This window comes from Falco cherrug, chromosome 15 (assembly GCF_023634085.1).
Source record: "Falco cherrug isolate bFalChe1 chromosome 15, bFalChe1.pri, whole genome shotgun sequence".
In the NCBI taxonomy this organism is placed as follows: Eukaryota; Metazoa; Chordata; class Aves; order Falconiformes; family Falconidae; genus Falco; species Falco cherrug.
This window is the reverse complement of record NC_073711.1, coordinates 21,594,546-21,618,734: the sequence shown is the minus strand read 5'-3', so window position 1 is coordinate 21,618,734 and position 24,189 is coordinate 21,594,546. Positions and strand designations below refer to the sequence as shown.

Sequence of the window (24,189 nt, the reverse complement as noted above, 5' to 3'; positions counted from 1 at the left end):
TGGCAATAAACATTACCAGATAAAGAAGTGTGTCTTAAACTGTAAAACATTAAGAAAGATTTTAAAGTCTATTTTCCAAGCTATCGCTTATTCACAGACTGCCTTCCTAATGTCTCTCTTCCACCCCCCCCCTCCATATATCTCTATGCAGAGATTTGTTCCTTCCACGAGACAGACAAAACTAGCAGAAGAACTGGAAAATGGAAACATACATAAAGTTGATTGTCTACTTTTTGCATTGCAAAAGATCTAGTTTAAGAGTCTGTTTTAAAAAAAAATAAATTAGATTCTTATACACTAGGATTAATGTTTCAACTAATGTGTTTCAAGCTAGCGACTGAGACATTAGGTTTTTAATTTCATTTCTGCAGTGTGACACCAGAAAGAAATTATTGTAACAAAAAAATTGCCATATTTTTTCTATAAGCTATTTGAATAACTGTTCACTTAGCATCTTCTAGCTGTAGATAACTTGACAAATACAGCAAAGTAAAAAACCTGAAATAGATTTCCCAGGTTATTTACTTTATTGTTACTTTGGTTCAAGTTCCAAACTACCGCAATCATTCTTCTGTATTTATATCAATACAGAGTTTGTATATTGAAAGGAAAAAAAATAAAATCAAACTTCCACAACACGTCAAGTACCATCATTAAGAGACAAATCACCATCTCCTGCAGAAGTGTCTATTGATGTCTGTTACAGCACTGCTGCCTCCCAAGCATCAACCTAAGCTACAGAGGATCTGAGGGAAACTATATGGAACAGAAATATTGTTCCTTCTGATTCCTGACTAGATGCTGCAATAAAGTCTTGAGGCCGTTGAAAACACCATGATTTTACTTCAAATAACCAAGGCATGAGGCAAACAGAGCTTGTCAACACCAGAGCTGTTGCATTAAAACCACCCCTAACTCTATAACCCAACCGGTAAAAACCCTTGCTGTTGGTGCCATGGTTCCCCATGAAGCTGCAGCTGCCAGTCCAGATGAACCACAAACATGCCTCCCTGTTCAGTTAAAGCAAACTAACTTTCCGTGGCAGACCTCCTAAAATTTGCTACTGACTAACCCTTCTGCTGAGAGACTGAGGCTGTTGCTGGGTCTGATGTGCTGTCCCGCTATAAACCTTGCTCCCTTGGCAACGGAGCAAGATTGGAGAAAGATGAAATTTGTCAGTATCTTTTTCAAACATTCCCAGCAACTCTTAGGGTACTATCCTTCTTGAACATCTGGAAAGATCTACGGAAAAAGACATTGCTTTTCCTCTAAAGAACACTAAGATAGAAATGCTACCATAGTAAAAATGAAAAGACCCACCACCACCTCCCCACCCAACTGCAAAACACTGTGGGTAACTTCCTCCAAAACAGGGCAATTTCCACAAGCACATCTACCTGGACTTAGATTTCTGATGTTTATTTCTAACCTTGTAGCATCACAGAAATAAGGGAAGACAAAGCAGGTTCAAAGTAGACATCAGATGAAAACAAAGTTTGTTATCTTACCTTTCCAAATGATCCCTGTCCAAGAACCTTAAGTAATTCAAACTGTGCTGGATCTGCTTTCTCACATCCTTCTTTCACATGGTGTGTAATAGGAATTTCTTTCACACTTCCTTCATCCTATCATTTCAAGGCAAACAAAATACAATAATGAACAGGCTTGAATTTATCAACTCTCATTAGAAGTGCATGTAAATGCCTGCTCTTTTTGTTTGGTTGGTTATTTTTTTAAAAAATAAAATAATTGAAATTCTAATAAGGCAGAAAAGAAAGCTGTTCAAATCATGAATTTTCCCAACCACCCTTTCTTAAATACATGCATCTAAAATTTCTAAATTGATGTAAAATTCCCAAAGAATACTCATTTCCTTTTGTCATAAATATTACAACCACAGCAAAGATTGATTTTCTTACATGAAAGGAATAAACATACTCAGTTTAAAGATCTGTACAAGATGATCCCTCTGTGCTTCACCTCTGTTTAGCAGCCTTTAGTTTTCCCAGTGATTACTCTTCTCATCTTTCCCTTTCCTGAAATAGTCTTAATGAAAGCTAAATTGAATTTCATCATTTTTAGGTAATTATTGCTTTTCACAGCAGCAAATAATAAATATGGTCATCCACTTGTAGCTAGAGGAACATGTATCATTTGAAGACCGTAAATAAGATATGAGTCATCTTAAGAACTCTGACAATTCTTGCATCCAACAGAAGAAACACAACTCTGGGGTGCAGAGCTCATGGAAAGACTACCCTGTGTGGAAACATCCTTCAAAAAGCTGAGAGTAATTCTGAGGTAGGTAAAAGATTCAGTGTTCTGTTGACTTCTTCCTTTTACTCTCATTAGAAAAGCAGGGCACAGCAGCTACAATTGTGAAAAGACAAACGTTCATGATGAAAACAAATCAGATGACTTGTTGCAGCTTTTACGGTGTAAGAGAAGTTTCTGTGAGCGAAAACAAGTGAGATGTAAAAAAAAAAAGTATCCTTGAAAATAAAACCTATGTGCCAAGGCCTACAACAGCAACCTCTGCTTGTATGTGAAAAAAGAGCGGCACCCCTCAGCCCTGTCAAGAATACCAACTTCTTGTACACAGCAAATACAAGAAGCCAATTACAACAGAAAATCCCATCTGATCTGCAGTACTTTCCTTTTAGGGTACCCAGATGATTATTAACTGTCCTCCTGTCCTCCCTTTAGGTCTTCGTCTTGAAAGCTTCTCTTAGTGGAGACCAGAAAAACACCCTACCAGCCCACAGTACACTGCTCTCCTGCAACGGCAAGTATGAACAGCACCAGAAAAAGACCCAGCCGCTGGATGAAACAGTTGGCTTTAGGGGAGAACATCAGACTACAGTCACGCTGACTACAGACAGAAAGTCTTGCTGCCCAGGACCACGCATTAAAACTTGTGATCAGCGTTACCAGACGATACAGAAGTACCCTGGATGAAATCCTCTATGTGGGTTTACACAGAAATTCAGGGTAGAAATCTGATCACCTAAATGCGTACATACTTACAGTAATAACTAAAAAGTAAGCAGGGGTAATCATCGCACTGTATTAACTGTCTCTGCCTTAATTGTTTTGTTTGTCCAGAGGAAGGAAGAAAGAAAGAATTCAAACTAACATCACAGTATAGTCACAAACTGCAGTCCAGCTGTTACTGCACGAGTCCCTTCCCCTCCCCTACATCTCTTACTTCCCTCTTTGTGGAAAAGGCCTGTCCCACCTGCTTCCCATGCAAAGGTAGGTATTAACAGAAGATACTGCTGAATAACAAAGTTAATTCATTAATTCACACTCCAAGATAGTTTATTTCCCTTTTTGTTGACAAAAAAACGCTGACATACACTGATGATACAGTGTAGACACCCCAACTTCATTTCATCCATCCATCCTGCTGACTACGCATATACATATTCATAGGAAAGATGTACATTTCATTTTTATTTGTTTTTTTAAACACATGGCAGGAATCTAATGCAGGTAAACACACTAGCATTTCAAGTCAGCCCAGGACAGATGAAAGCAGAACGTCGTCCTGTCCTGTCACGTAACAGACTAATGGCTGGTTCTTTCCATGAAAAATGTAAATACTATACTTAGAAGCCTTTTTACTTCACCATCCTAATTTGTATTCCTTAACACTGTGAACCTTAGCATGAGAAAAGATCCTTAACAGTTCACCTGCTCTTCCGTTTATCACCCACCTTGAATCATTAGCCTGTGACATCATATTGTGGTTGCTGCAGAGACTGACAGAGTATTTCTAAATGTGAACCGAGGAGAAAAATGCTTTCCATGCAAATAAAGAATAACTTGAAATGTATGAAATGAGCTATTTTTTATGAAGTGTTTTACCTTCACAAAAGATTGGCTATATAATTTCACTTACTTAACTATCATTAAATACTAAAAATTGGCATGACTGAAGCATAAGAAGGCCTCTGCCTTCACATCCACAAGAAGTGGCCTTCCCACAAGAAGGGAAAAAGCTGAACAGCTATATAAGCCAGTTTCATTTTCATTTCTAGTTTGGCCTCCACAAAACGCTAATTTGGCTATCTGATTTTGTGCTCTGCTGCTTGAGCAGCAAATCTATTTCAGAGCTCAGGTACTAGCTCCCACCGAGCTGCCTTGCACAAAACCTAACTATTCCCAGCAGGTTCAACAGAAGACAAAGCACTGAAAGAAACGCCGCAATCGGTTATGGCTTTGTGCCATCTTACTTCGTTACAGCTTGACTTGTATGTAGCTCCAAGCACCTAACAAACAAGCTCAGCAACATCCTTCTGTTTCAAGTACCGCGAACAACTGAGACAACCCATTGCTCATCTTTCTTCGCTACGTGTAAGATGACCGTGACACTGACTGTTTATTTACTTACTCTACACCAGGAAATGTCCAAGCACCACACTTCTTCCCCCAAGACTTTACTCTCCAGATCACTCACTTCTAACTTATTACTGCAATACAAAGCAGTGGTTACAGCTGGCAATAAGATATACTTAATACCTTTTTCCATGATCTTGTTCCAAACACAAAATACATGGATGGCTGTGTTCAAAAATGATGGCCAACTTCTCCATGCAATGTCAGGCATTTCACCACACACAGTATTAGCCTAAAGTTTAGTCCAAGATTTAGCCAGCGTACAGAACACTGATCTTCAGCACCTCCTAAATATGCACATCACCAAGGCACTGGACAAAAGTCATGCACAACAGGGTTCATCTGAGATACTTGTACATAACAGTCAAATTAACATCCTGGTGTAAAAATCAATTCTGTTCTAAAATAGCAGGAATTAAGTACCTTCTAGATGAATGTACAGCAGCTACATTAAAAAATACAAAGGAAGAACAGCTGACAGTGTAGTAAGAGGCAACAATAAACACTCTATGTATAAAAGGTTCATGGCTGGACTGAGCACTTTCTGAGGCTGAGGGACCTGCCCTCTCCAGCACACAGAATCTGTTTTCCATAAAGCACTGCCTGATGTGCAAGCTTCCCCAACAAGGCACTTACGGCCCCTACCCAGGTACTAATTTTCCAATTCATCTTTGAGACTTAAGAGCCTCCTCAGATCTGGTCAAACAAAATGAAAGGTTCAAAAGTTATTAAAGAGCAGGGAATGCATAAATTTTGCTTCAAACGAAATGCTAATTGAGTGCCTAAACTGAACATCTAATCGAATATACTTACATGGTAAGAATATGGTTCACCTTCTTCCATAGGCTCATCTGCCATTTTAAGGCCATTTAGCTGGAGATGGGAAGAAATGGGAATGCAGAAGAGAAAAAGAAAAAAAACCAAACAACAGCATTAAACCTAACAATTTCAAACAAGCAGAGTTTATAATTTGACCAATTTACATTTCAGAGCACACAAATGAAAACTGGTGTTCTTGTTGCTCTAATTTAAAACTGTAGTTTCAATCAAACACTACTACCTAGTAGTTATATTTAGTGTCTCCCTTATGCATCATTTAGCATATCCCTTTGTAAATGCCATTCCACAGTGTTATTTAATTGGAATTAATTTAAAATTCCTTCTTTAAAAGCTACAGATACCATCCATACAAGATGACATGTAAAATGTACAAAATTTATGTTGCGGATGCTTTTCAGAAAGCTAAAATTGTAAAATCTGCTGCTGAAAATTAATTTGCAGATTAAAGCAAAAGAGATTCAAAAATGTTTTTAAGCCTTTTGGGGGCAAGAAGCAGAAGCACAAGAGCAAGCAGAACGGAGAATACATACCACAGAATCCTTATTCACAAAAATAAGTCATTATTTCCTCAAAAATTAGATCCCTCCAAAAGTCTGCTTGCATCAAAAGTTATTTAAATATTTAGCAAACAGAACAGTCACAGTTTAACAAAGTAGTTTAGAAACTGTAGATCTGTATATTAAAATATTTGTGGATCAATTTCAAACCCACCAACCACCTTTAAGAGGCAGAAAAGTACGACAGGCATCCAGACAGAGACAAATAAACAACATGCTCTTAAGTGAGCACAATACTCGCTAGCAGTTGTGTACCCCCAAAAACAACAGTAAAAAGCAGGTACCAAGTCCACAGCTGCAATAGCAAAAAAAAAAAAATAAAATCTAAAAGTTCAGTTCTCCCTAAGTAACAAACAATTCAATGCTGCATAACAACTGAAATTAAAAAAAAAAAATAATGCAGAAAGCAAAGGGCACACTGTTCAAACACACAAAGCAGTAATGACAAATGAAATACCTGACAAAATAGTTGAAGCTAGTTACGTACTTTGCTAGTGATAATTGCTAATTTATTATATGTTAATTGTTCAGTATCGCTACCTTCATGTGGCATAGATCTCACAACAAAATACTAGCTAGAAATAACACAAGGAAACAAACAACTTATTTCCTGAAAACAGAAATTGAACCCATTAAATTCTCAGACTGGGTCATGACATTTTCTTCTCGTACTTCTGAATTTATCTCAAATACATGCCTAAGATACCAAAATATGCTATGATTATCAGTATGTGAACTGGTAAAAACACAGGACTACAAAGAATCTTGAAATGCCATATAGACCATGCCCCCATTTAAAAGCGACAAGAAAACCCGACAAACAGGCAGGGCTGAAGGGACAGGTTTATACCACCACAATTGCATCATCTAAGCAAACCCTCAACCACTTCCAGTGCTGCTCCTAGGACTCTTGATTTCAAGTACAGCTTTTAAAAGCTAACTCTTATATTAATGATTTTGATAAAAATCAAATCTCCAATTTTTGTATCAACACACCGGCACTTATTTTTGGACTATAACCTCACTGAAAAAAAATATCAAGGAAAGCAGCATGAGGCTTTGGTTACCTTCATTCAGTTAATTGAGTTTTTGCTTACTGTAATCACAGGTTACAAACATATATGTTATTGTATGAATTAACTGAATACATCAAGAAATAATACCAACATTCAGACCAGATATGAACTTCAATTACATTTCAGATGATTCACTGCCACGTAATTTCTTTTCACAGTATCACTAGATTACATTTAACAGCGAATCAAGGAGAGGCACAAAGTTGTCCAAAAATCTTATTTTTATTTGGACCTAGTAATAAAACAAGTTTCCACTCCAGGTGCTCGGAAATACGTGCAATTTTCACTCAAGTACTTGAATTTGAAGTGAATTTTGTCTGCATTTTGCTTTTTCTTTCTTTAAATACAGTCAACATTTTCCACGTTTTGTTACTTAAATTTAAGCTCTGGAACCCAAACTACCAGCCAGAAGAATTCTAGATACGCTGAAAACGATAGCTTAACTCCAGGCAACCAGACACAGAAAGTGTCACTGCTGGAATGGGGGTTTGAATGAAAAAAAAATCAGCATGTTATTTGATCTACGTAGTTCCTGAGCACGCCATGTAAGCATACTTTCAGCTTTCTGGCAAATCAAATATAGTAAGTTGTTGGACTTTTAAGGCAGGTAATCAAATGGCATCTTAATTAACAATTTCCCATCGTACACTTTTACCCTTCGTTGTTGCTCATGGGTTGTTTTTTTTTTCCCCTATAACTACAAAGACTAGGATGCCTGCCAATTTTTAGTCCAAAGAATTTTTATGTCCAAGTGCATGAATGTACTTTTATTGCTCGATATACATGACTACACTTTTGCTTGCTTTGTTTGTGAACCGTGGTCACTGTCCCTTAAAAAAACCCAACAAAACAACAAACCTGTTGGATTGCAACCCAAAGTCTAGGAGTTTGTTAGTTATTCAGTTAAAAAATTCAGTGGCAAAAGTCAAATCATTACTGTTCTGTACAGTTACTTATACTGGCCAAGTTTCAGTAACTAGAAGTTTCCACTGTCCCCCATATTAGGCAAAAAAGGAAAGTTACAATTAATACTTAATTCCCATCTCTGTGGAAACCACATACAAAATTCTGCTTCTGCAGTCAAGTAGCACCCCTTTCAGTGATTTAATCTTGAATACACACAAATGCATAGAACAGAACTTTTTAACCTGAAGAGGTTTATTTTAACCTTTAAGTCATTATTTACTAAATATCCATGAATGCACAAATTTAAATTATTGAGAATTAGAAAGCACTTATCTCTACAATGAGAACAACTGAAAGAAGCGAGTACCATTAGTCTGAAGGAGATTCTTTCATCCTTGAATCATTTTGCTCTTCAGTACTGCTAAAGTCCTACAACTAACTGACCATTTTAAGTATTAACTTCAATTAAAACAAATTAAACTAAGACATTTCAGCAAACAGCGTCAATACTTTCCAAACACATATTCTGAGAACTACAGAATGTACTCCACATTGTTGACTAGTATAACAATAACCAAAACAATTATATAAAAAGATGACAACAAAGTTAAGGTCAGACAACCTAGCAGGTAAGAAACTTACTTTTCCAGAGCAGTAGGCTAAAAGACCCAGTCCTCTGATGCTAAACGGCCTCCGAAGTAACAGAGCACAATCTGCCTTCTGATTTAAATAGCTGCGATGGATCCCATGACTTGCTGGGACTACTTTGGGAGAACATCCCAAGGGCTTTTGCGGCTGGTAAAAGTCTTAACTACTATTGCACATGTTTCTCCTCCAATAATTACAGCAGAACAGAGGAATCCCAGGATTACTAAAGATTTGAACCATCTTCGCCCCTGTATTAGGGATGTTTTAACTGTTTACATGGTAAATGTGTTATGGTTTGGGCCAAAAGAAACTAGACAAATGGCCAGCAAAATGCCTAACTACAAGGAAAAACTGTAGATGTAAAGCTCGTTTGCTCTGCCCTGTTTTTACACGTCTTCATTTAAGCCTTCAAACAGAATTAAGAATTTTACAGAAGAAAAACTGGGAATTTTATAATCGTAACATTATTGTAAGTAGAAAGCATTATTCATCACCACTCATGGATAATCTAGCCTGGCTACAAACAGGTAAAATCCTACATAAGTATCAACAAAATCTTCTGCATCCTCCATGGTTCCTCCTTCACTGTGCTTAATTTGCTAAGTTACTGCAGCTAGTCACCAGACCTACACCTCTCAATTCTTCCAAATGAACGCAAGACTAACCAGTTTGCTTCCCCACATAGAAAAGTATTATTTCACATACTTATTTCAAAATGTTAGAGTGGAAGCTTGCATTAGAAACCCCAATTATTTTGAAAAGACTTTGAAACAAATCCTTTGGAAAAAACCCTGTTAAGACAACAACATTTGTTCCTCATTTATTCTGAATTACATCTGCAGAGTGTTTGCAACATTAATTTAATGAGCAACACATTGGCCTACTGAATCTTATTTCCTGAGATAGGTTTGAGAAATTTGGGGATTCTGTGCACAGCCAAATAGGCAAGGGATTTCATTTTTTTTTTAAATGTCTAAAAGTGACTGAACAAAACCGAAGCTTAACAGCACCTGTTCTTCCTATAAAACACCCACAAGTTTTTGGTTGGTTTGTTGGGTTTTTTTGTAAAAAAATAGCAGATATTGTTATTGTATGCAGGTGCCCAACCTGTATTCAGTGCTCTTTACTGCCTGGGCTCGCATACTTTTGGGAAGGTAAAGCTTCCTCCAGTACAGCAGCCAGCCCCACGAAGTGGAAGATGAAGCAGTGTTACAAGAATTACCCAACGGAGTTGCACCAACTAAAGCGGGGTCCCACCCTACCACGATGTGACCAGAGGAAGGATGTCCTGCTGATGGGATGGCAGTGTCCCTGTCAGACTCTGCAGGTCTGCGCTGGATTTTCTTCTCATCTGCTCACCGCCTGCACAAACCCTGCGCTAGCCTCAGTCCCTCAGCTCCTGAGAAAAGAGGCCAGGTAACTCACTCACACACACAAACGTACCAAGTAGAAAAGGAAGATAAAGCCATCTACCTTTAAAAAGAAACCCAAACAACAAAACCAACAACCTTAAACCCATAGTCAGTTACTAGGGAAAGTTAGAAAGTTCTTATCCTGTGGCAAATAAATCATACCTTCATACAGGATAACAAATATTCAGAAACGTATAATTACCAATTTTAAGAGAACATTTGATCCTTCCCATTATCAGAGATGAGGGGAGAATACCATGTGTCTCAGACTAGCTATAGCTATGACAAGACACAAACCCAACCACAAGCACAGGGGTTGCTGTAGCAGTGAAGGACTTGAGACCCTTTTCACTCCCGCCTGTCTAGGAGGTGACTGTAACTCCATAACCAAAGGGCATAAAGCAGCCAATCTCAAAATCACGTGTAATGACAAATGAGGAATACTGGGAAAGAACATTTTAACCTGATGAAAACAATGTGTTTCAAATTTTATTCTTGATGTAGTAATGAAGCACATCTACATAAACATTAAGATTCTATATATGAGTTAACACACCATACCATTCTTCTGATTTATGGTTATTGTGAAGCGCCTCCAAAGCTATCCTGGGGGAACCAAGGTGAGCTACCTCAGACCCCCTGCTCCTTTTACACATTCAAAATATGACAGCAGACTTCCAAAAATTATCTTCAAAAGTGGCATACCAAAACAGAATTATTATTATATTGCATCACTTCTCAATGCATAAAGACACTCATTGTTTTCCATTTAAGAGTATTAACATGCTTGCTCTTTTTTTTTTCCCCTCCACTTTAAGGGGGCTTGCTCTCATAAGTCTTTATAAAAACTGTAAATTGTTGCAAGAGCTGAGGGTACTTCACTTCAGGTTAGGGGCAAAACTACTATTTTTTCTTAACATAACACCACCCAAATGTGGAGATTTTCAGAGATGCACAAAACTAGGTAGCTGAGTCATCCATGTCACTGCCAGTAATTACTCACAAAGGAGTTATGCAACTCCAAACACTAACAAAATTCAGTGGCCTTTGACAGACGAGGCTCAGAACATGCTTAAGAGAATGGACTGAAAACACTGGCCAAAATCAAAGATACATTTATTTAAATTGGCACTGGCAATGGATTACGTACAACAGCAGCAAAGCTCAACTGATGAACATGCCTTTTGGGAGGCAGCAACTTTCAGCGCAGTCCCATTTTTCTAGCAGAATACTTTAGTTTCCAGCCACTTTGTTGTTTCAGCCTCACCTTCCTTGTCACTGTCAGCCAATTAAGCAACTGTTTCTGAAGTATTTATTTCAAAAACAAATATTTGAGTATGAGGTCACATTTAGGCAAGTCACAATATTCATGTTTTGCAAACAGCATGCACTTTAATTACACCTATCCTTTTAAATGCAAGACTACTTCTATCAAATGGGCAGAAAATTCCAAAATTACTGTATCTGCCCAATTCCAAGTATTTTTGCATTTCATTCAGCTTGGTCAATAAAATGTTAACATTTACTTTCCTGTTTCTTTGTTGACTGCAATATTTTTATAATCAACTGTTGTAGAGTATTATCAGCACCCTTGTACCATGAAAATTTTTTAATTATTTTATTACCATGAAAATACATATTAATCCCGTACTTAGGAGGAAAGAGGTTCACTCAACATTCAAAGCTTAAACTGCACGACACTGACCCTTCCTACCTAGGCTTAAGGAATTCCCACAGCTGCAAAACTGCTTCACAAGTGACACTGTCATAGGAATATAAGAACAGGAACAGCACAACGTACAATCCAAAATGTAATCCTCAGCACTTCAAAGACAAGCAACATGAAAAAATGGCAAAATAATTCAATCCTAGATTTCTTCCAAAAGCTCGTGTTGTTTTTATGCCGTGAAGCATGAAAATTTGTTTCCTACCTCCAAGATCGTGTTCTTCCCTTGCCAACTGTTTTTACTTCCAGTCAACGTGTGTGCTACTTCACTGGAAATGCACTTATTTCTAATAATGTAATCCTAAACTTAGTTAATTAACAGGCAAATTCCTCAGAGAAAACTGTTTCTCAGATTTTTCCTCCTATGCCACAACTGATGGCCAAGAGCACCAGCGAGTAGGAATAAGTTACTCTTCAAAATATAGGACTATTTCTCCGTAACACTGTTGACAGTGCAGGCAAGGTCAATGAGATCTATCAGACTGCCAACGTAAGGTTGTAGTAAGTACTATAGGCTACAATTAATTAAAAAAAATAATACTAAGGTAAGATTCCAAACCAAACCAAAATCTACTATAATATAAAATAAAATTCTTAAATCCCCAAACCATGTGAATGCAGAATTCCAACAAGTAAAAAGTACAACACATCCCTGAGATGCTGTTAATATAAAGCATTATGACAATAACAAGTATTTGCTAATGTAATTTGGGAACTTCACATGCAACTTGAAGAAACTGGTATTGGTATAAATGAAGCCTCAAACGCTGCTAGCCAAATGTAACACAGATGTAACAAACACTTTAATCAGAGCACAAGTGAAATGGGTTTTACACAGACCCTGTTAAGTAAGTAGTTCATGTACAGGCTTGAGAAAAACACACTTCTAAGAACAACTGTTGCAAACAGTTGCCTTCAGATGTTACAAACACAGAGCTGTTTCAGTTGGGCAGGCAGGGTCCTACGCTCTGTTGGCCCGGCGAGTGTGACTTCAGAACCTGGTTCCTCCAGCAGTGCATCGCCAACCTCGCGCCCCTTCGGCAGCCCTAGCCCAGCCGAGTATTTGACAGTAAAGGTCACCACTGTCAGCAGAACTACCTGTCGGAGCTTTGCCGTGCCGGAGCTAGGGCTGGTTCTCCAGCCACTCCTGCTAACTGCCAATAAATTTTTATGGCAAAATCCATACACAAAACCAGCACTGAACACGGTACTCAAAGTAGCACCAGCCTTAGTGGAGGCGTACTTGTCCAGCCAAAAAATACTGAGAGATGCACAACCACCACAGAAGTTCTCATTTCGGCTACAATATTCTAAGTTTGATTATTTTAACACCAATGTATCACAATATTCTTAAAGAACAGATCAACAGGGCCAAGAAAGTTCTCAGATCTTCAATAAACTTCATACCTTAACTACAGCACATTATTTTTATAAACCTCAAGACTAACAAATAAGCCTTAATACTTCTGCTGACTTCTTAATCCTTACCTGTAGCTTCACTAACATAATTAGGATTTCTCTAATATTAAGGTAGAGGTACTGCATCCAGTATTATTAGATCATTAGAATATTTTAAAGTGTTAAAAGTGTAGCAGTCATGATGTAGAAATGCACGTCCAGTAATTATAGTACTTAAAAGCGGCACTCCGTAGACACAACTACAGAAAATAAATTTTAAAAAACCCATGAGATATAAAACCCCCATGGCTTGATTCCTATTTGAATTACTGGATTCCTTATAAGTACCAATTTTTATCAAATAATGACATTTCAACACAATTCTTTAAAGGATACCCCTTCACTCTTCCCAGAACTTTAACCTAGGCTTGTTTTGCACACTTTGTACTTAGAGATGAATTTGCTACAGACCTTTTTACTTAGGATAAGAAAAGCCTACTGCATCACAGAAAGCAAGTCTGACCAGTTTTACGAAGCTTTATTTAGATAACATCTTTTGTGTGCCTAATACACCTAGGTGTAATCTCTTATTTGTCATACTTGATGATACTTGATACACAATCCTACGCTTCTGATTTAAAAGTGCAAGTTTTAAGACCTGAGTGTCACATTCTGCTGAGATAGGCACTTTATTACAGCATAACCAGTTTTACCATTTATTTTCTTTTAAATCACATTCGGTACTTGCTTATGGACGCACCTAGAGTGCTAAGCAGTACCTCGAAGCCACTCTCGAAGTTGTTCCTTGTCCTTTACAACGTTTACGCATCCAAACCTCAGTCGCATGCTCCCGGGTCCTTCTGCTTGTTGCGTGTATGAAAATTACTGCTTAGTTTAATGGGTGCAAAAGCAAAGGGCCCGCTCCCAGGGCCAGCCTACCTGGATGCGCACCCCGATCCGTACAGTCACATTTCCAGGAGGAGTTAAAGTAACTTTCCACGCGAGCCGTGCCCGTAAAACCGCGTTCACAGGGAACCGACAAGCGTGACACTAACACGGTCAGGAAGGCGACACGAAGCGCACCGGCCCCAACGCTCTTCCGTGCGCCTTGTTCCCCCGGCGGGGCCGGCGGCCCCCGCACTCCGCACGTGCTGCCGCCGTCCCGCTGCCTGCGCCGGGGGGGTCGCGGCCGGGCCCCGCCACACGGCCCCGCCGCCCTCGGGCCAGGCGGGGGAGGCGCGGGGGGGCCGCGGCCGGGCTGCGGGTCAAGCCTGGGGGCCGCCGCCTGCCCGGGTCGGGCCGGAGCCGGACTGAGCTCCCGGGGGGGGGGGGGGGGGGCGGTCCCGGCGCGGGCGCTGCGGGAAGGAGCCGGGAGCAGGCCAGGTGGCCGGCGGCAGCGCCGGGCTGCCTCTGTGTGTGTGTGTGCGTGTGAGGGGGGAGATCCCAGGGGAGGCGGGGAAGCGGCGGCGCCGCCGAGAACGCTAGGATCCGGCGGAGGAGGGCGGCGGGCAGACCGGGGGCAGCGAGGCGAGGGCGGAGGGGGGGGACCGGCGAAGCGGGGGCCGGCAGGGAGAGGCCGGGGGCGTTGCGCTGCGCCCGCCCTCCGCCCCCAGCCCGGCCGTTCCCAGGCGGCGGCGGGGGCCGGGGAGCGGGCGGGCAGGTGCCGGCGGGGAGCCGGCCGCGGCGCGGGAGCCCCGCCCCCCCGGCCCCACACTGACCTCGCCGCCGCTCACGTACAGCTCCATTTTGTGGCAGGGCTCCGGCTCCTCCGCGTCCTCCAGCGGAGCGAACGGCACCATGTCCCGGCTTCTCCTCCTAGCCGGGCAGCCGCCGCCAGCCGCTGCGCATTCCCGGGCCCGCGGCCGGCTCAGAGGCGGTGGGCAGCCGCGGCGGGCCCCCTCCTCCTGGCCATGGAGCGCGGCGGCGGAACACGGGCTGTTAGTGCTGCTGCTGCTGCTGCCGGCCGGCGGAGGCGGCGCCGCTCTGCGCTCCCCCGCGCACACCCCCCAACATGGCGGCCGGAGGGGGCGCGGCCTGCGCGGCACGGGGATGACGTCAGGGCGGGCCGGAGAATCCCCTGCATGGGGAGGGGGGCGGTGACGCGCGGTGACGTTCGCGGGCCCGCGGCCGGGCGGCGCCTGGCTGAGGGGGACGGGGCTGGGGGGCGACCGGCTGCCGGCCTGGGCACCGGGGGGGATCCGGGCAGGGTGACCGCCTGCCCGCCGGAGGGAGGGAGCGCGGTGAAGCAATGGTGTCGCGGGCGGGCTGTCGGCGGCACCTGGACGTTCCGCCTGAGGCTGAGGGAGGGTGCTGGAGAGCGGCACGGAGGCGTTTAAAACGAGACAAAGAGGAGGGGGGTAAAATCAGCGATGGAGCTCGGTCGGTGAAGTTCCCCCCCGGCTAGGAGGCCGTCGTCCCGTCAGACCCCTTCATCCCCTCAGACCCCGTCCCTACCTCGGGTGCCTCGGCGCCCCCTCATGAGCGGCGCAGGCCCGCCGGGAGGCGACGCCTCGGCTGTGAGGGGAGCGGCTGGCGGGCTGGCCTTCCCGCTGCCGCGACCGCGGGGGAAAACCCCACGAAGTTTCGTTTTGTTTCGTGGTTGGTTTTTTGTTTTTTTTTTTCTGAATTGAGAGGTGGCAAGATTGGACGCGCGACTGGAAAGTGGAAAAGAAAGTGTAGCCGGGTTGCTCCTGGGTCCTTCGTGAAGTGAAACGCGCGAATAAGCTGCGCGCAGGGCTGCGGGAGCGGAGCAGCCTGCTCACCGTGGTTACAGACACCGAGGGGACGGACTCCTTTGTTTCCAAGCATGTGTTCAGTGAGAAACACTCCAGTATTTCCAAACCTGAGGGGACAGCAAAAAGAGCACGGATGAAAAAATAATACTTCTCTGTCACCGTTTGATCTCTGGAGCTGGAAAACGCTAGATGATACTATGAAAAATACATATTTTTAAGGGTAGAAAACTCCTGAATGACACTGTTTATTTAAACACTCTGCATGACTTTCTAGTAAGCCCTGCCCTTTAGATAAAGCTAGCAAAGGAAGTCTCAAACCATTCTTAATTGCCAAATAATTTTGATCAAATTAGCATGACTGAGGGAGCAAACCAGTACACCCCACAGTCCACAACACTTTCCTGTGCTGATTTTTTAAAAAAAACCCGCAGAATTCAACCATCGGACAAACAAGTACACAGTATAAAATGCTCTGCTGCTGTAGTCTTCGATTAAATTAGAGCAACCTGTTTCACAAAGCTAACTATTACCAGTTAGTTCCCTGTCGCTGAGCTGGCTGAAGAGAGTTGACTATTGTGAATGTGTCATTGCAGCAACAGCCAGCTGGCATGTCAGCATTTCCATTGCAAGCCTATTTTTAAAGGTCTGTAACTCAACCATGGAAGACAAATGTTTTAGACTGAAACAGGGAGTGTGTACCAGCAATATTCATCCTTCCGAAAATAAAAAGTGTGCAAGAAAATGTAGGACCAAGTTACCAGTATTTAACATCGAGAGAGAATTTAGCTTTTAAATATAGAACTGTTCAGGCTAGGTCACTTGTAAACGTTGTTTTTGTTATAGTAGGATTGTGCGAACATGGAGCTTTTAGAGCAGTTAAGTGGCAGGAGATGGAGGGACAAGCCCCAGCTTCATGGGCCTTTGGTTCACACACAGCTACCTAGCCCAGTGCCTCTGTTCACGTAACTGGTGTGCATCCACAAGAAACCAAATGGCAACATCTTCCCTATGAAGTTAAATGCATATGTACTTGAGCAGTGTGCCATGAGGCAGATCTTAATTTAAATATAAAGGAAATCAAGTGGGGAGTGACTTCTTGAAAGCGCTTGAGTGCTCAACAGGAGCTTTAGTCTAGAACTTGTGTTGCAGACACTGTTGCCCTATGTCTGACTTTTCCTATTGCCTCAAACAATAAGAGATTGCAAACAAGTGTTCTGCATCCCCAGCTTATCACTACAATACTTGAGAAGTTCAGAGAAAAGCAATAATGAAAGTTAGGATTGTCATTCATGTCAAGGACTATAAAAGAGAAATAATGGTATATGTAGATATAAAAATGACTGAATAAGAAAAAGTAAATTCAGAATTTGTTTTACTCTAGGTCTTAAAACCAAAGAAGCAAGAGGTATTCAATAAAAAAACAGTATGTCACTGAAATGTAAAACTTAGAAAGAGCTGCCTCCCCCAAATGGTCTTTTATAGAGAAATAAATCATCAAAAATGTAATAGCAAGTCAATAATTTAGGAGGGCCAAGGCTTTATGTCAGGTTTCAATTTAATATTTAAATATTATATATTTGGATATTTTTATACCTTTTTCTAGAGCATCTCATCTAGCCCGTGTCCATGACTGTATGGATATCGGATCTCATTTGGTGTGCAGTTCTCAGATGAGGGTATCAGATTTCATTTGGTGCACAGTTTTCAGCTGAATAGTTTTTACATTCCAGTACCTTAATTTGTTCAGCAGGTTCTGCCCATTATGTTCCTCAGCAGGTCATTGTATGATCAGCATGACATTATAACCACTTTCTCCTCTGCGAGGTACTTTTATTAGATGGAGGCTTCAAAGTAACCAGTTTCTAAATATTTATTCACTTCAAAATTAATTCTATGACATGGCAAAGTTGCTGAGAATGCTCTTATATTGAGCCTAATATGAAATGAATAATAATAATGATGATGATGGTAATAATAATAGTAATAATAATAATAGGGATCTGCAGCCACAATTCAGCTTGCTCAGTGTCAGTAACATGAACTCCCAACTACTCAGTTGTCCCTTTTACGGACCTCAGGGCTGCAGCCAACTGACAACATCCATACTTAGTTTGCTCATTCAATTTCCCTGAAAGTATCAGTCATACGCTTGAAAGTATGAACAACAGATTATTTACGAGGTTAAAAAAAAATCCCTGCAAGTTTCCTGCATATCGTTCCTAGCAGGACATTTCTCAGAGAGGCGTATTACAGCACTGTGTTCCCTCTTACAAGTTTTCTGTCAATCTGTATCAACCTTGTCCTTAAACAAGATTATTTCAGAAGAAACCTGCAAACGTTGTGTTCATTCATCTACAATGTTTTTCAAGAAAGGAAAAATAAGAATATTATCATCAGGCCAGTGTCTTTTGTTCCCCTCCTCCCCCCAGTTAATGATACTGGAATCCAAACCATGCTAACCGTGGCAAGTACAGCGCAGCTCCACCCTGGAAAGCAAAGCAGAAAAAACAGTGTGAATATAGGAATATGTGAATAGTATCTAGTTCAGTGAGCTCTCAGGAAGGAAACTATACAAAAAGCAAAGTTTGAGGAAACTTCCCAAGTCGAGACTGATTTTTTGTTCTGTTTTTACTATAATAAAGCCCCTGAAAGGGAACAGGTACAAATTTAGCTTTTGTAGATTCAGTTCAAGGCAAACTGTGAACTCCAGTATCAATTGTGAGGGTGGTTTGGGGGGGGGCAGGGATACAGTTAATTTCTCAGGGCAAGTTTATTCAAGTTCATCATCGTTTTTCCTTTAATCTTTTGTACAATGCGATTTAACAACACTTGCACAGTCAGAGCAGTACAGCTCTTTCCTATTGTGTGGATGAATTTACGTGGGTACAAAGCATGCTTCTGTTAGCATGACTTGTTTTCATATGAGAAGGAAAAGAACTGTCCTGATGTATCGAAAATGTATAGTTGTATGCTTGCGTCTATGCCAGAATTGTTCCAGAGGAGGAACTGATTAATGCAGAGGGTGAGGTGTACTGGAGAGTGTGCTCTCACATGGAGGTACAAGTTCAGTGGCACAGTTGTGGCTATTAAGCTGTGGAGACCCTCTACACACAGCGTGAATTGCTCTGCTACTAATAAGGCAAATATTACAGCAAGATTGTCATGATTGTAGAAGTTAACATATAATACCAAACGTGTATGCATTCGGATTAAGTTATGAAAGAGTAACATGGCAAAACCTTTAGTCAATATTGTGTTAGCCTGGACATGAAATAGAAATGTGAGAGTCCATATCCCATCCTGTGTGTACTGCTGTTTAAAAAATGCAAATAGATCCAAGCTTGTGTACGTATGTGTATTCACAGAAACGTGGAATAAGATGTCTTAAACAGTTCAGTATTGTTAAACAGTTTATTGTGTACTTTGCCGCACACTGCAAAGGCAAAAGAACTTGATTTTTTTAGGAAACAGCAAGAGTCACTTTTATACTCAGTTGTGATTGTGCTGAATGTATGAAGCGCAAGTGAAGAGGCCCTTCCTGAATCCCTGCTTCAGCTTTATGGTTATGTTTTCCCGTCTACATCTTTTGTACTTTGGCAGCAAGTTTTTAAAAGCTCACTTATGGATAAAAAAGGAAACCAATTTGAGATGATGCTCCTAGATCAACACCTTAAGAGAGATCCTCGATACTATTTCGTTCTCACCGTCAAAGCAAACACTCTTCTTTTGAGCTATTTTAGAACCACAGGACAAACTTAGCAGCAAATTTTGCCACATTTGTCCAAAATGAGCTAGAGAAATATCTCAGCCATATGGAAAATACAATGAATTTATCTCTGCTGATCACATTGCTTTGACAGTAGGGGATGAAATCTGCAGATAGGCACAGTGAATGAAGATCCTACTAGATGTTTTGATGCTTATCTAAACTTTTTTCACTTAAAACCTTTTGGTTCCTCTTCATTTCAAAAGGCATTTTGAATTCAAATGTCCTACAATATATTTTTTCCCCAAAACATCGAGTGAATGCTACAAACCAGCCAACTGACACATCTCAGAAGTTCTGTATCATCAAATGAAAAGCTATGTACGGTCAAATTAAAGATCCATTATCTTATCTCCAATGCTGGCCAAGAAAGCAGATGCCATTCAGAAAATACAAACAGTAAGCGTTAGCTAAGAACACTTCTCCAGAATTTGTTTTCAGCCTCCAGCAATTCAGGTTTCACAGGCCAAGGGTGGTATCTTGCACGGAATAGTCTTGACGGACATTTCTTACACCAGTTTGCTCAAGCCTTGGATATCTAAATTTTCATCAACCGTAACATCTCACAAGTTCCACTATGAAACCTTATTACAAAAGAATCTCACTCTGGGCCTACTGCTCAGTTTCATCTGATGTTCCCTAGCCTGATATTGTAAGGGAGAGTGATTAATTACCCTCTCCATATCATTTGTGATTTTATGTGTGGTATATATCCCACCTCCACTGTCCTACCGTGCTTTGCTCTGTTTCCCAGGCTGAAGCTTCCTGGGCTATTTAGTCACTTGTAAACGAAGGGTGGGGAAATTCGGGTTTCTCTGTGCACTTTTTCACTAATGATTTTGAAGTAAATAACTACCGATAATGTGCACAAATTACAAAGAGAAAGTAATGAGCAGTCATTAGCTATCAAAGTCCTTTGGGAAATGACAGGCAATTCAAAGTAAGTGACAGGATTGCCACGAGGACTAGATACACAAGCAGTGATCAAGTAAGGAAGGAGTTTGTTTTACATCCATGAGCAACACCATGGAGATGGATACTCGGGCTTTGCCTACAGTTTTAGTGTACGTGCTTAGAAAAGCCCAGCAGAGAACCACAGAAATACTCTAGCCTCTACATAATGGCTTAAAGTGAAAACCCCAAAGGCCCAGCTTTGTCAAACCTCCTTCTATGTACTCATCAACACGAGTTTCCTTGCTAATTCAGCACTTTCCAAAGACTACTTTGCAAAGAAAACTTAAGCAACTACATTTCTCATATAAACTCCTAAGGTTAGCTGAGCCAAATGCAGGTCAGAAAATGTAATTAAATACTGAAATAAGTTACCACAGCTGTGTGCATACACCAACAGATGGCAAATCTACCACAAGCAATTGATCCTTTTTTTTTTCTATACTGAATCTCACATACTTTTCTATTTTTCCAAAACTTGCTTCATTGTATTTCTTCAAACCTGTTTAATCCTTGAAGCTGAAACCAAGCCTGAAAAATTCAACTTGAATTCACAGTGAATTTTGCTTCAGAATAAACCATCATGATGTTCCAATATGCAAATGTATCAACAATGATGAATACTTAAGGAACTGATTGCATCCAAAATCATCATGATCTCAGTCTTCAGGGAAGTTTTTGTGACAGCAGAGGGTGTTACTTCTGAAATGAAACAGAGCCAAAGATGTTGCCAGTTCCTAACTTTAGCTAGGAACCCACATACCATGCCTCAAACCAATAGCCTAATCATCTCAGGTAAAAATTCTTCCCATTTTGGAACATTATAATTAACTTCCTACTGAGCCCCGCTTAGAAAAATGTCTCAACCTGGAAGATTCAATAGGGACTTGGTATCTGTCAGAAATAATTCAGCAGTAGCTGTTTGTGTCTTGCAGTGTAAAGATACGGATTTACAATAATATATTTAGAAATTGTTTTCTCCTTATTGTGGAACAAAAGGACTTGACTGCATGAGTAATAGATATATTACTGGGAATAGAGAGCAGATCGCTGAATATCACTTCAGTGATACTAGTTTAGGTCTTCAGATAATTGCCATAGCAGTAGTGCTTAAAGAATTGCCGCTACTGGAGGAAGAGAAATCAGCATACCTTCCCAATCCACTGCCATTCTCCTAGCTCCTGGGGGTCAACAAAACTTGAATTGATTGCTATTTCTTCTCCACAATTATCAAGGTTATTTTCAAGCCATCTTGACTTTGCTTCTGTTCCAATTGGGGCACAACTTGACTCATCAGTTCTTTATTTGGAACACACATCACATTTCTTCACTTCATCAGTTCTCCTCCCAGTGAGGTCACTTGTTTGTGGCCATTCAATACTTTCTGCAAATGCCCGTTTCTGGGTTTAACGCATTTTCATATTGTCCCATGCAAAGAGTCTTGCTTAGAGTCACCGTTCAGCCAAGTATGCATTTTGTGGCAGTGTGACTTCGGGTTCAGCAGGATATAAGCACATAGTAAAAGCTGAGGACGTTCTGAAATACACTTCAGAAGCAGTATCTGAAGCCAAACTTTTTTTCCATTAAAAATGGTGACAATATTCATGATAATTTCAATGGGAGCATGATCATTCTGTAAGTAATTGCTATCAGGAATTTAATTTAAACCTCATTTGACTGACATTTCTTGTTTGCAAGGTATCTATTTTAGGAACAATGTCTTGCTAGTATATCTCTCTTCATCTTAGTCATGACTGATAACAGAATAATCATCTCAACTACTTTCCTTTTCCTGCATAATGGCTTTACCGCATTTTTACATACCAAACATACAAGAATAGAAACAATTAGACAAATAACAGTATTATATGCAGATGAGCAGGGAAATGACTAGAACTTACTTGAAACTCTATACTAGGCTGGATCTCAGGCTGAGAAGCCTCTACAGTCATGTATTGGTTTGTTTAAAAGACTATGGAAAGTTGCAAGTTTGCCTTTGCAGCATGCCTCTAACTCACGTTACTCTCAGTTGGCATTGCACACGTGTATTAAACACAGAATCGCAGCGTACTGCAGCTCTGACCTGCTCCCTGCTCCACATGCTGCCCTGCAAGAGTTAACTGCTCAGTCCTGTCCATGCTATCTGATAACACTGCCTGCCAGCAAAGTCAAAACTATTTATCCCAGTCACATTGTGCTTTCCCAGGACAAATCTGAAGCGACGATTACAATGGCAATTTATCTTTAAACACTATCTTTCATACAGGCAACTGCCACAAAATGCTTTACAGTTCATTTCATTATCTTGTTTCTTCTACTGCTTTAATAAACGATGGTGGTCATGGGGCAGCTGAATGCCAAGTTAAGAAAGGACGTTACTTGCAGCTCTTCCCAGGTCTTTGTAATGTTTTCTCATTTGCTGTAAATCTGTGAGGACAAGCGATTATGAAGAGTTTTCAGCAAGTTGACTTTGACACTGAAAGAGGTGCTTCTCCTTTTAATGATGAGCTGTCACAGGCATCGATCAGTATCCATGGCACAACAGATGAAAGCAGTAAAAAATGACAGACGAACAGACTTCTTAATGATAAAGGAAAAATAGAGTGCACGCCATCTGAGAGGCAGATTCTCACCGCCTTTAATGGGAGAGTTTTTTTAGTAAATGTTGTGTGTTGGCTTCAGTGAGAAATGAGAACACTCAATGGAGGAAGCATCTAATAGAATGAGGTCAGACTTTAAAAGAATGGCTACTACCCAGCAAAGCAGAACAGCAGCAGGCCACTACAGAGTAAACAATAAATAATCTTCTGTTCACAGCAAGAATAATGCTTGTAGGGGGTACCTTCAAAACCTTAATGAAGCTACAAAAGGTCAGCTCCAGCCTGGTGTAAGTTTACAACATTTCACCATTTAGCAGTGTTTCACCAAGTTGAAGCAAATTAGAACTGAGCCCCAGAGCTGATGTGGGAAGGCTTTAAAGAATACAGCAGCAAGGAGCTACATCTGGAACCTTGCTGCTGAAATGCTGCTGTTACCTGGACAGTCTTCATGCGGAAGTGGAAAAGGCAAAGGCTGCATCAAAATGAAATTCTATAGCAATGACCTGGTAGTGCTTTTCTCCTTAAAGTTTGGGGGACTTTGTAAACAGGCTTGCTGCTGTTCCAGCGGGGTAGGCAATACGTAATGAAATTACTTGCACCAACAAACTGCTCAGTCTAAGATTGTGCTGCATCGCTGGAATGTGCTCTCTAGGGCTGGTTTTGCACCTCCTCTCTTTTGAAATACAAATGTAGCTCAGCTGATCCTGATCCCATCGCATAAATGGATGGATGCTGAGTACCCTAGAGTTTAGAACCACCAGTGTATCTTACGGCCGGGGAAATAAACTGCTACTTTTATGAAACACTGTGGGTTGTTTTTTTTAAATGTGTAATTCTGAGCATCAACCTTTATCTCATAAAAGGAGGAGGAGGAGGAGGAGGAGGAAGAACCCTTGGTATTTTTTCCTGCACCCAACACAGTCTAGTGGAAGGACAGCAAAAAGCACCAGAGCAGGACTCTTAAAATGAGGAGGATCTGATTTCTTAACATAAAAAAATAATAAGACTCACTTTTAAAATATGCTAACAGTAATATAAAGAAAAAAAGAAATATTGCTGGGTTTGTGTGGGAAGGAAGCATATTTAAATGTAAAATGAATGACGTACCTTGTAATTACAGGAACCATTGAAAGAGATAGTCAGAATTAAAATACTTTAAATATTCACATTGAA

At 40.9% G+C, this 24,189-nt stretch overlaps 1 protein-coding gene across 3 annotated transcripts in view; it reads right to left on the bottom strand.

Annotated features, from left to right (window-relative positions):
• RPS6KA6 (ribosomal protein S6 kinase A6) overlaps window positions 1-14,976 on the bottom strand; it is a 43,362-nt gene extending 28,386 nt beyond the window's left edge. The window contains exons 1-3 of one of the 3 annotated variants that reach the window (XM_055727381.1): window positions 14,683-14,976; window positions 5,215-5,274; window positions 1,509-1,625 (exon numbers count right to left, since the gene is read on the bottom strand). In XM_055727381.1, the coding sequence (XP_055583356.1) occupies window positions 1,509-1,625; window positions 5,215-5,274; window positions 14,683-14,763 (258 nt within the window). In that variant the 5' untranslated portion in view covers window positions 14,764-14,976. Of the gene's footprint in view, window positions 1-1,508; window positions 1,626-1,938; window positions 3,517-5,214; window positions 5,275-14,682 lie in introns of those variants that run through there. The other 2 variants (XM_055727382.1, XM_055727383.1) reach the window with 2 other exon arrangements.
• Between the last annotated feature and the right edge of the window lie 9,213 nt (window positions 14,977-24,189).